The sequence below is a fragment of the Eulemur rufifrons genome, chromosome 16 (genome assembly GCF_041146395.1).
Source record: "Eulemur rufifrons isolate Redbay chromosome 16, OSU_ERuf_1, whole genome shotgun sequence".
NCBI lineage: Eukaryota > Metazoa > Chordata > Mammalia > Primates > Lemuridae > Eulemur > Eulemur rufifrons.
This window is the reverse complement of record NC_090998.1, coordinates 3,049,247-3,062,124: the sequence shown is the minus strand read 5'-3', so window position 1 is coordinate 3,062,124 and position 12,878 is coordinate 3,049,247. Positions and strand designations below refer to the sequence as shown.

Genomic DNA, 12,878 nt, shown 5'->3' with positions numbered 1-12,878 from the left:
CAACATTATAAAAAGATTCCACTGTGTCAGAAACAAATGTGATCCTGAGCACGCCCCAGCCGTGACCACTCAGGCCTAGCCTAGAAGTTGGTGGATTCTGCCCTGGTAACAATCCTTGTGGATGTACTTGAGAGATGACTTTAATTCAGAGAATGTGTTTTCCATTCTGTTTTAAAAACATTTGAATTGTTCAAGTGATGCAATTCCTTTGTTAAAAAGCTTTCTCCAAAAGATGCTTGGCATATCTGAAAGTCGGGTGGGATATCTGGTGCATTCAGAAGGTCAGATCATTCCCGACCTCACCCTTTAGGAGCCTCAAGGCTGCCTTAAAGGATGACACGGCACCAGAGCCTGGTTTTATTGTCCAACAACTTGATTAAGCTGTGCTGAGAACTAGCATAGGGCATGTCCTTTGAGTGTTATGATCTGGTTGTCAGAACCTGGAGTCAAAAAGGTATGTATTTACAAAGACTACACGATTTATTATCCGAAAAAAATCCCACCTAAGCCAAGGGCAGAAGGTTACCATAGGATTGAGTCCATCGATTATCTTCGAATCTCATTTGCAACCTCCAGTGTGTTCTTCCCAACACTTTGCTTCTGACAGAAAGCACAGTCCATGGATTTGAATTTTTTATTCCCTTTCTCCTGATGAAGGGCAAATTGGCCAGAAGGCAGGCAGAATAATCCACAGTAAAGAACTGAGCAGCCCTGAGCTGTGGCAAGGAGCAAGCACTAGTGGAACTGAATGCAGGAGGAAATACACGCTGCTTAAGCAAAATGCTATGTTAATTACCAAATTACCATTTAATTCCAGCATTTTTCAGGAGATGAGAGCATTAGAACCAATAGTAAACTGAGCTTAAGGAATGAGGCAGGAAGAGGCACTTTTAATCTGAAAGAAAGAAATGGAAGACTACAATAGCAGGAAAAATACAAGACTAGGAAAAAGTAAATTCTATCCTTTCCTTTGGTGCTGGCCAAGGACCCACCCACATAAGAGAACCCTGATGGTTTCTCTTGCTGGAAACCATCAGGAACAAACCGAGTTATTCCAGACTCTAACCAGGAACTGTACTTGAACGTCCTTTTCCTGGTGAAAGGCAACAAACTAGTAATCTTAACACGTCAAACCTTTTGTTCGAACTAGAACGTTCATTAACCAGTTTCTTCGAGTGGTGCAAAGAACACTAGAGTGAGTGGTATCACTATGAAAGTTCCGCTTAGGAGAGGTGAGAACAAGGTAAGAGTCACCTTGAGCCAGCTGCTACCTCTGACTTATGACAAGGCCTTGCAAGTGTCCCTGAGAACAGTTCCAACCTGAGCTCACAGCGAAGCAGCTGTCTGGCGGGGGGTTCTGTAAACACGAGCGCGGAGGGCCCGCATGGTTTGAATGCACGGGAACGTGGCAAGCAGGCTGGAGTTAAAGAGTCGTGTGTGAAGAAAGGGAAGACCGGATATATTCGTATTTTAGGAACATGATAGTTTCCAACTCTCCATGGCGCCCTGTTTATATTATGAAGTAACCATACAATAGTGACTGAATTCCGCTGTTCTGTGCCACAGAACTGGTGTTCTGTAGCCAAGGTTATAGTCAGCTTGACATTGTGCTGTGGAGGTTTTCACTGGCAAGTCCTCCGACGGCCTCTGAGCGAGCTGTCCTGTGGCTGTGCCTGGTCAGCCCTCCCGAGTCCGTGACCTCTGTGCGGGTCTGGCACAAGGCCAAGCAATGCCTGCGTATCGCCCACTTCACCCCGACCCCTACCTGACGGATAAAAAGAAACAAACTAAGAAGAATAAAGAGAAATGCATCACGGCGCTGTCTTCACCTGTCCCTTTTAGCACGTGGTGATAATTCCCGTGTCAGGCAGCCTAAGCTTGTTTAAGAGACAGCAGTGACACTTGCCAATTCTGTAACGAGGCATCTCATTCACTGTCTAAAGGGAAAACATCTGGTACCATTAGAAGTTGAAAACAGTCCTGGACATAACCTCTGCTCTGCCTAGCCCATATGGCACCTTTCTAGATATTAGAGAGGAAACAGGCTCCCCTTGTCCCAGGGCTCGCGGTGTGCTAGGCAAAGCACAGGCTGAACATCAGAAGTCATCCTGTCTGCCCTCGTGCAGTAAACAACTGACACAACCGCACCGCACCTGCCAATACTACTTTGCAGGGTCACAAAAATGGTAAAAACCAGAAAAAGTACTAGACTTGGAGTCAGAAAAATTCAAACCATTGCCTTCTCTTACACTAGAAGACTTTAGAAAAGGTACTAAACTCTGATTAGGTGCCCACAATTTGTAAAATGGGAGTAAAAGGAATAGGAATGGCTCTTAGAAGTGTGACAGTGAGAGCACTAGAACAATCTCTGGCATATTGTAAGTGCTCAACTACTATTTGCTAACATAATAACCCACGCAAAGTTTTTGAGGACATTCTAATATGGAAAAAACATACACCCTAAACTCAGACTGATCACCCAGCTGGGAGGTTACCACTAACAGCAGGTCTTGGTCCTCCAGAGAAGAGGGAACATTTTTCTGGTATCAGGTGTGTTGCTGAGACTTTAAATGAGGCAGTGCTTGGGGGGGAGTTAGTTCAGAGGCTCTAAATTGTCTCTGTCAGTGATCAGACAGCCTACAAGCCCCTCCTGATGAATAGAATTACCACCTCAAAGTCTTGGAAAGGTAAGTTTGTATGAAAAGACATAAGAAAGTAAGAGAAAGGAAAGAAGGGAAAAATTTCTTAGCTATAAAACCTTTTATTTCTATAAAACATTTCAAAATAATTCAGAAATTCAAATGTGAAACTTGGACGTTTGTCCACATCTCATGCCTTTAGGGAAAAAGGCAAGGAGCAGGCATCACTTTTCTATCATCAGAGGATTAGCACAAAGGCTGAAGGTATCAGCGGTGGCTGCGGTTCAAGTAACCGTGTCTCTGGGCTCCCTGTTCACTCCCCCAGGACAGAGCTAGGTAGGTAGTGGCTGCGTTTGATAAGAGACAGTACAGAAACAGGCAAGAGGTTTCAAGGATGCCTCTGGGTGGGGAACAGGTGAACCAGTTCCAACAGCTGCATTTCTTTATCTAGAATGTTCTCTAGAGGGCAACGATGAGAGTCCCCTAAGGCACACTATAGGCACTGAATTCTGTAGACCCAGAATTATCACTTTACTACAGACAGGATAAACTGGCATTCCTTAATTCTGGCTTTGTTTCCTCCTCAACAAACCTTCACTGGCCTTTGCCACGCAGTCAGAAAGCATGACCTTCAATACAGCAGCTGAGAAGAGTTCCAAGGACTAACAAAAGCTTCCCCTCTTCCTTAAACAAGCTGGATTTATTCTGAATCTTCCCTCTACCTTAGATGGTGCGTCAGTCACGGGGCAGGAAGGAACAGCAAAAAAGAGGACAGGGAATTTGAGAAATAATTTTTAAAGTGTAATAGCTAAGAGTAGGGGCCCCTGTAAGCAGCAGTCCTCATAAGGGCTGTCCCCCCACAGCCAGAGGCAGAGGACAAGGACATGAAGAACAGGGACTCATCCTGTCACTAAGGAACTAACAAAGATTCACTCTAGAGAAAGCCAATAGTAAAGAACAGCTATTTGCCATTACCTAGCAAAACACAATTGGCCAAACCACTTTGGGTTAATGTTGGACAGGTGGGGAAATAAAGCAGCAATAGCCAGTCCTTATCACACTTCTTCCTACTCCTTCCTCTTGTGGGGAATAAACCCACATATCCTGAGCCCTGGATCTTCGAGCAGCTCAGAAATGAACCTGGCTTCGTTAGTGCTTAAATGTACCCAGCCAATGGGTGTGAGGATCCAAAGTTTAAGTGTTAACACTGGAAGGAAAATATTTTATTATAAGACAACAACAAAATTCAAGATAAACTCACTAGTTTTCTCTGCTCTTAACCTATGCAAACACATCAGTTTGAATCCAGAATGATCCAGTGCAGATGCCAGAGCCCAAATAGAAAACTCTGCATTGCGCCCTCACCTCCTCCAGCTGCGCTGATCAAGGTGCACCCAAAGCCTTACACACCACCCCTCACTGGGACACCACAACTCAGAACATAAAGACACACAAACATACTCTCAGGCCTTTTCTTGACCAACTTTTAAACAGTATTGCTTTAGGGAGAAGACTTTATTTTAAAAAATAAATTTCAAAAAGAAAGCACATTTAAAACATCAGGTTTTAGTGATCAGGGTAGGTAAAGTATTTTTATTATAAACTTGAGGATCTAAAAAGTAATTTGTTACATTTACTAAGATAAATCTGAGATGACTGTTTTTTATCAAGCATGTGTGCCCTGCACAGTGACGCCGTGACCCTCAGGCATGGAATGACTCGGTTCCATCCCTTCGTTAGAAGTGCGATCAGCCAGATGAAAGAAGATTTTGCTGCTCCTCAGCTAGCATATACTGATTAGGATCATTGTGGTTTATTACTCAGGCATCTGGGCTGTGAAGGGTTTAGGCAGAGACGCCTCCATTCTTGAACTCTGAAAGACAAACTAGAAACTCAAGGGTAGCCTGTTCTTTATTCAATGATATTTAGAAGACTTTCTCCATTTAATAAGAGTTATGATCCAACTGGTTCTGTAAGCCCAAGCATGAAAATCTTTACCTTGTGGCAAGAGACCCACAGAACTGGTCAGTAGTAAGACTGAGGTCAGATACTGGAAAAATCACACTAGCCCAGAGTTATAGACAGTGACCGTTCAGGAACAGAGATGCTGCTGGCAGTAACCGCAGCTTAGTGGGGTGACTGCTGACAAAAAGGGCTGGAAGAGACCCCAGTAGGTCATCTAGGCCATCCTCCTGCCTCTACACGAGACGAATGCCTCTCTACCAGAGTTACTTACAATTGCACTCCCAGGAAGGGGACCGACCCTAGGTCTCTTTTATGTTGTATTTATTTATTTTTGTAAAGATTCTTAAAGGCAGCATCTTTACAAAGTGGAGCTGCAGGGAGCTTCAGGGACTTGATGGGTCTGAGCAGAAGTACAGAGTGAGCCCTCTCCTGGGGGATCTTGGCAGGACCCCGGGAGAAGAGGACAGGGCAGTCCCTGAGAGGCAGCCGAGGCGTGCGGGGCAAGCACCCTCACACTCCGGGACGGGGTGGCTGCGGCACAGCCTGTTCAGCAGGAAGATGAAGGGTCGAGGTGAAGAGCCGACAAGTCAGCAGCTGAGCCCCTTTGGGAATTTCTATCCCCAATTTTCCTAAGTTAACCCTCCCCCTCAAAAGCAGTGGCCCTCAACAGGGGATGATTTTGTCGCAGGGGACATTTGGCAATGTCTGGAGACATTTCTGGTTGTCGTCACTGGGAGTGGGGTGGGTAGAGGCCAGGGATGTCACTGAACACCCTACAATACGCAGGACAGCCTCCTACAACAAAGAGCGATGGAAGTGTCGCCCCCGCGGGGCTGAGAAACCCTGTTCTGGAGGGAGTACTTTACTTGTAAGATCGCCGCTCTAGCGCGAGCCAAGGCCCCTGGGATTGAGACGACTACGAACACCCTCTCCTCAAGCCCTACTGCGTGATCACGCCGCTGCCGTGTTGAGAAGTCCCCAGTTATCCCAGAGTGTTCCACAAATGTCCCATCAGCTGCTACCGGTTCGATTTCCAGCCAATACAATTAAAATCTCAGATTCTTTTGTCTTCTTCCTCTTCTGAAAAAAATCTGCTATTTCTTTCTCAGAGCCAGTGCTACCCCAACTGCCACTGCCAGGATGGCGACGGCGGCGGCCCCTCCAAACAGCAGTATAGACTTGCCCTCCGACAAGGGCATGGCCTTTGCTTTCCCAGCAGGGGAGGGCTCTTCTGCAAGCCCCTCTCTCCTCCCAGCTGGCTCCTCCTCGCGCAGCAGCGCTGTCGCGGGTTCCAGCGCAGGGATCGCCGCCGCCTCCACGTCAACAGGCTCCGCTGCTGCTGCTCTCACCTCTTCCTCATCCAGTTCCACAAACAGGGACGTAGCGGGGCTGGCTTTCTCACCTGCGATCGCGTCTGCACCGGGCTCCCCCGTCTCCGGCAAGGACGTGGCAGTGGCCTGTGGAAGCAAGGGTGCTGGCGCTTCGGGGGGCGCCTCCTGCAGCCCCCCGGCGGGCAGGCCCTCGGAGGCCACGGCAGCCTCTTCCATGCCCTCGGGCACTTCTTCTTTCTCCACGTGCACGATGTCAGAATTAGAAGAGTTGTTCTCACTCTTCTCTCCAGCGCCGTTGCTATCTAAGCTTTTCACTTCTTCAGGATCCATGGCAATCTGCTGCCAGGATTCGGGACCGAGAGACACCGGCAGGCTTTCCGTGTGCCAGCTCTGGCTCGCCGACAGCGAGACGGGCAGGCTCTCCGACTGCCAGGAGGTGGTCACAGTCGGAGACTCTGGAGGACTGACTTGTCCAGAGTTGTCACTGGGCAGGATATAAATGTCATTGCTATCTTCTGCGATGACTCCAGGGTACTCCTCCTCCTCTGACTCCAGATTAAAGATAGTGCCCTAGAAAAGGAGGAGGAGAGTCAATATAAAGAATGGCGAATATTTAAAAAATAAATGTCAATCTGGAAAAAAAATTCTTTCCTAAACTGAAGTTCTGGGAATAAATACATTGTTTAAACCTACATAGTTTCTGAATTGAATGCATTTATTTATAGGCCAATGAAGAATTTTTGACAGTCCTCTGACCGGTTTTCCTGAAACTAAAAAATCAAAAGTTAATTTATATTCATTGTAATTCAGACACAGGCTGAGCATCCTCCCATCCAGTACTAACCAGGACCGACACCGCTTAGCTTCCGAGATCAGACGAGATCGGGCGCATTCAGGGTGGTGTGGCTGTAGATAGGTTGAGCATCTTTAATCTGAAACTTTTTGAGTGCTGACATGACATCGCAAGTGGAAAATTCTACACCTGACCTCATGTGACAGGCTGCAGTCAAAACACAGAACTTTGTTCATGCAGACGATTATTCAAAATGTATATAAGGTGTATATGAAACATAAATGAATTTCATATTCAGACTTGGGTCCCACGTCCAAGACATCTCATTAGGTATATGTAAATATTCGAAAATCTGAAAATATCCAAAACAGTTCTGGTCCCGAGCATTTCGGATAAGGGATACCCAACCTGTATACTCAATGCAATAATTAATGTAAAACAGCAGAGAAAACAAAGGCAAGACCTTGTGCTCAAGGAATTCATCACTTAGGGTATAAAAATAATGCCACAGTTAAAGTGCTATTAAGAGTTCAGATGGGAAGATGACTTCTTTTAGCAAGGGTCAGGGAAGGCAGGGAGACCACAGAAAGCTCCATGGAGGCCAATGCTGCATGTGGAAACTATTAATAAAAAATATAAAAAACAAACAACCAAACAAAAAAGAAAGCTTCATGGAGGAACCAGCATTTATACTGGACACCTGAAGAACGGGTAAGATTCTGGCAAGTGCAGGGCATGTAGAGACTCAACGGCAGCAAAGGCACAGAGGGAGAACAAAGGGGGCAGCACGCGGCCCAGTTTAATGAGACAACAGTGTACGTGAAAAGGAACATTGAGTTAGCACAGGGCCCTGGAGAACCTGAATGACAGAGCGCTAAGAAATACAGACTTTACTCAACAGGCAACAGTTGGTCACTGAAGTCCTTGAGGTTCCAAATTACAATCAGAGGTCTGCTTTAACATTCCTCTGATAGCAGTGCCAGGATGGAGACAAACTAGACATGCAGGACTCTCGCGTCTTTAGCAAGAGTCTCAGCACAAACGACCGAGACCAGTGGCGTAGTTCTCACTGCCACGTGCCTGCTGCTTGCTGGGGACTGTGTCAGCATGCGGGTCATAAGGAAGAAGGAGACCCATTTCCTGTTCCTACAAAACGTACCAGCCAGCTGTGGAGACCGACATGTGAGTAACTCATTTCCAGATGACACAGTAAGCTCAAGGCAGGTGTGTGCCCAGGAGGCCAGGTGAACCCAGAGGTTAAGAACTACTTGGTAAGGGCAGGAAGAGAACGGATGCAATGTAATGTCACAGAGATCTACAGACAGTTTTACAAAAAAGCTAGACAATACTCATAAATGTTACAGAGAGTTTGAATAGGACAGAGAAAGTAAATTAATTCCTACTTCATTTTACGATTATGGCTGCCATGCCTCTGCACAAGAATAATTTTATTCTTCAACCAAGACCAAAAACTTTCTGGGAATACCAGGGATCAAATATAAATCAGAAACGTCTTTATTCACGCCACAAAAAAGGAAATCAGAAATACAAATAAACAAGTCACACAGTCATAACGTCCTACTGTGCCACATTCTAACTCAGCCCTTGCTCCAACCTCCTTAGGAAGAGGTCCTGGCAGGCATCAAGGATATTGTATGAATATGGAATAAGCAGAGAGGCAAAATAATACAGTAATTAAAAATACAAATTTATAGTCAAAAAGAACTGGTTTGAATCTCAGTTCCAACTGTGTACCAGCTGTGTGAATTTGGATACCTTGCTTAACCTTTTAAACTTTAATTTTTCCATAAATAAAATGGGGATGGCTGACTTGATAAGACTGTTTTAAAAATTAGGTCTAGTGTTTATAGTGCTTAGCAAAGCACCCTGGACATAGGAAGTAACCAGTAAGTTATGCTATTTCTACACTGTTATTACTGTTTGTGGTTTTGGTGGTAGGTGGTAGGTAAAGAGCTACTCTAAAACACCAAGTAGACAGAACAGTAAAGAAGTGAAAGCAATTTGAAATAACACCCTTCCCTGGCTAGGGAAGGTAATTTACAAACTTTCCCCTCCTCTTCCAAGTAGAGACATCACAAAACTGGTGAAATCTCTCTTTAGAAAACTACAATACCATAGGATACAATCAGGCAAACTGGAGGGGCCACGGGCTTTGAAGGGCAAAAGGGCTTCTAGCACACCAAGCCTCTGAGCATGACAGCTCTCCTCAGCCTTGGGGAGGCCCCTTTGAATCTAGGCCCTCGGGAAGGTCCAGAAGAGGAAGGACTGGGGGTGGGGGAGGCAAGAGGGAGGACATTCAGGCTTCGGGGGGTGGTTGTTGGTTCAGTTCAGCTAAGTAAGAAAGAGATGAATATCTTAACCAGAAGCTGTAATCATATCTCAAACATACACATTTGGCAGGGATTTTCATTGGCATTCTTTTTAATATGGAAGGATTGGAAATAGACTTCAGTACCTTCAAGAAAGGTTAAAAATAAATATAGTTCATTGAAGGCTGGGCGCGGTGGCTCACGCCTGTAATCCTAGCACTCTGGGAGGCCGAGGTGGGCGGATCGTTTGAGCTCAGGAGTTTGAGACCAGCCTGAGCAAGAGCGAGACCCCATCTCTACTAAAAATAGAAAGAAATTATAGAGACAGCTAAAAATATATATAGAAAAAATTAGCCGGGCATGGTGGCGCATGCCTGTAGTCCCAGCTACTCGGGAGGCTGAGACAGGAGGATCATTTGAGCTCAGGAGTTTGAGGTTGCTGTGAGCTAGGCTGACGCCATGGCACTCACTCTAGCCTGAGCAATAGAGTGAGACTCTGTCTCAAAATAAATAAATAAATAAATAAATATAGTTCATTGAAACTATAACAACTGCTATTAGAATAAGTAAAATTTTAAGTCTGATGTGGAAGGAAGCCCATACTGTACAATACCTTTACATAAAAAACTGCAAAGTATTATTGAGAGAAATTAAAGATATCCTAGTATCTCTTTTATTCAAAGATAGGCAATTAGACATAGAACCCAGAAGCAGAGCCACATATGGTCACATGATTTATGGCTCTGTGGTACATGGAGAATGGATGGTATGATTTCATGTATTAAACACATATGTACATATTTACTTATTTGTATACATTCAGATACACTAAAATGTTTATATAAGCAAATAGAAATGTTTAGAAAAATGTACAACAAACCACTGTAGGAGGTATTTCTAAGGGGCAAGATTACAAGAAAAGGATGTAGTATATAAATTTTTTATAATGGTCATGACTTAGTAAAACAAATCTATTTTCATTTAAGAAACTGTAAATACAAGCAGGGCTCTGCTACTCCTGGGAGCTTGAGAGCAGTGGATATTCCACAGTCTCAACACGGGCTGTGAAATACCTGGAGCCAGGCGAAGAGAAGCTCCTCAATGTCTGGATGCTGCGCGTGTCTCCAATGAAGGGCAGGGCGTATGGAAATACTATTACAAACTGGTACTAATTTTTAATCTTTTTTTAGTATGGAAATTCACATTCATGAAATTCACCATTTCTGGGTTTACAATTCAGTGGTTTTTAGTACATTCACAATGTTGTTCAACTATCCCAGTGTTTAATTCCAGAGCGTTTCCATCACCGCAAAAAGCAATCCTTTGGTAGCCACTCTCAATTCTCCCCTTCTCCATCCTCTGGCCATCATTAATCCACTTTCTAGCTCTATGGAGTTGCCTACTGTGGGAAGCAAAAATAGAATCATACAATATATAGCCTTTTGTGTCTGGTTTCTTTTAGTTTGTATAATGTTTTTAAGGTTCATCCATGTTGTAGCATGTAACAGTACTTCTTTTTATGGCTAAGTAGTATTTCATTGCATGGATATACCACATTTTGCTTATTAGTTCATCAGTTGGATTGTTTCTACCTTTTAGCATAGTGAATAGTGCTGCTATGAATGTCCACGTACAAGTTTTTGTTTGAACTTCTGTTTTCCATTCTTTTGAATATATTAATATATACCTATGAGTGAAACTGCTGGATCATATGATAATTCTACGCCAAACTATTTTCCTAAAAATACAGAAAACATTTCCAAAGCTATTTTTCAAAAAGCAACCTGCCAAACTATTTTCCAAAGTGACTGCACCTCTTTATATTCCTACCAGCAAAGTACACGGGTTCTAAATTTACCACATCTGTTCCAACACTTGTTATTGTCTGGGTTTTATTATTATTATTATTATTACCATCCTAGTGGTATGAAGTAGAATCTTACTGTGGTTTTGATTTGCATTTCCCTAGTGACCAATGATGTCGAACACCTTTACATGTGCTCACTGGACATTTGTGTATCTTCTCTGGAACACTGTCTATTCAGATCTTTTGCCCATTTTTAAATTGGGTTGTCTTTTTATTGTTGAATTGTAAGAGTTTTCTCTTTTATTTTCAAACAAGACTGTTACACAGTTGGCTATTAAAATAACCAATTGTGGTAGGGGTGGGGTGCTTGTAATTAGGTGGAACCTAAAGGAAACGAGGATAAACAAGGTGTCCTGAAAAGTAGTTCTATGAGAGTGACTAATAGTCTATGCTAATTAATGTTTTTAATCTTTAAAAATATCTCTGCCATTAGTGCCATTCCTCATATGGATTCCTTTCCTAGACTTCAAACTCCGTAAGACTAAAAGAGACCTTCACAGTTATAATCTTATGGGATTTCATCTCTTTCAAATTCTCATCATGTTTTCATCAGTATAACAGTAACATAAAACCATTCAGCACTTCTGGGCCCATCATCAATAATGAATGCCAGCAAAGAGTGCCTTCACAACAAAATGCAGCACAGAAGGCTGTACACCCATCAAGAGCAAAGTTCACCGCATACAGAGAGCCAGAGATAATGCTTGTTCTACCGAAGAATATAAACTAAAAATACCAATTCTACATCATTTCTGTCGTACCCATACCTCATTGGTCCCTGGTCTTTTTGGCACCAGGGACTGGCTTCACAGAAGACAATTTTCCACAGACCAGGGGGTGGGGGCTGGAGGGCATGGTTTCGGGATGATTCAAGTGCATTATGTTTATTGTGCAGTCAAACCTCTCTGTTAATGATAATCTGTATTTGCAGCCGCTCCTCAGCGCTAGCATCACAGCCCCAGCTCCACCTCAGACCATCAGGCATTAGATTCTCATAAGGAGCCGCAACCTAGATCCCTCGCACGTGCAGTTTACAGTAGGGTTTGCCATCCTGTGAGAATCTAATGCCTCTGCTGATCTGACAGGAAGGCGGAGCTTATGCGGTGATGCAAGCAATGGGGGGTGGCTGTAAATACAGATGCAACTACGCTTGCTGGCCAGCAAGCGGGTCACCTCCTGCTGCTCAGACCATTTCCTAACAGGCCATGGATCAGCAGCTGTCTGCAGCCTGGGAGTTGGGGACTGCAGCCATACCTAATAATTTCCAATTTTAGCTAGCATCTATCTTATCATCTTTCCTTCCCTTTATTTAAGTACCAAATATATGTCAATATATTTATGCCTAAATGTATCTTAATATATCCAAATACATCTCTTCCTCTTCTCTCAACATTTTCTGCTATTATTCTAATATAAGCAATCACTATCTTTCATCAGAAGTAACACAAAGACTCCTAAATGTCTGCAATCCAACTTGGAGATGGAAAGGACCTTTTCACCACTCAGCTAAGCCAAGAATCTGGCAGCCATACTGGATTTCTCCTATTCCTGAGGTAGTTGCTTCTGTAGGTGCTAGTAATGAAATAATCTCTGGGCTGGGTGTGGTGACTTATGCCTACTATCACAGCACTTTGGGAGGCTGAGTCAGGAGGATCGATTGAGGCCAAGAGTTCAAGACCTCATCTCTACAAAAAAAAAATTTTTTCTTTTAATTAGCATGGTGGTGTAGTCCAGTAGTCCCAGCTACTCTGGAGGTTGAGGCATGAGGATCACTTGAGCCCAACAGTTCAAGGCTGCAGTGAGCTATGATCATGCCACTGCACTGCAGCCTGGGTGACAGAGTGAGACCCTGTCTCTATTAAAAAAAAAAAAAAGGAAAAAAAAAAAAAAAACACCTCTGCCTTCAAAGAGTTTAAAATATAGTTTAAAATCTGGTAAAGGAGACAAACACAG

General features: G+C 43.8%; 1 protein-coding gene across 1 annotated transcript in view; it reads right to left on the bottom strand.

Annotated features, from left to right (window-relative positions):
* Positions 1 to 4,912: 4,912 nt before the first annotated feature.
* The window catches only part of BCL2L13 (BCL2 like 13), a 91,032-nt gene continuing 83,066 nt past the window's right edge, over positions 4,913 to 12,878 (bottom strand). Inside the window, exon 7 of the mRNA XM_069491617.1 lies at positions 4,913 to 6,505. Within this exon, the coding sequence (XP_069347718.1) occupies positions 5,699 to 6,505 (807 nt within the window). The 3' untranslated portion in view covers positions 4,913 to 5,698. The remainder of the gene's footprint in view (positions 6,506 to 12,878) is intronic.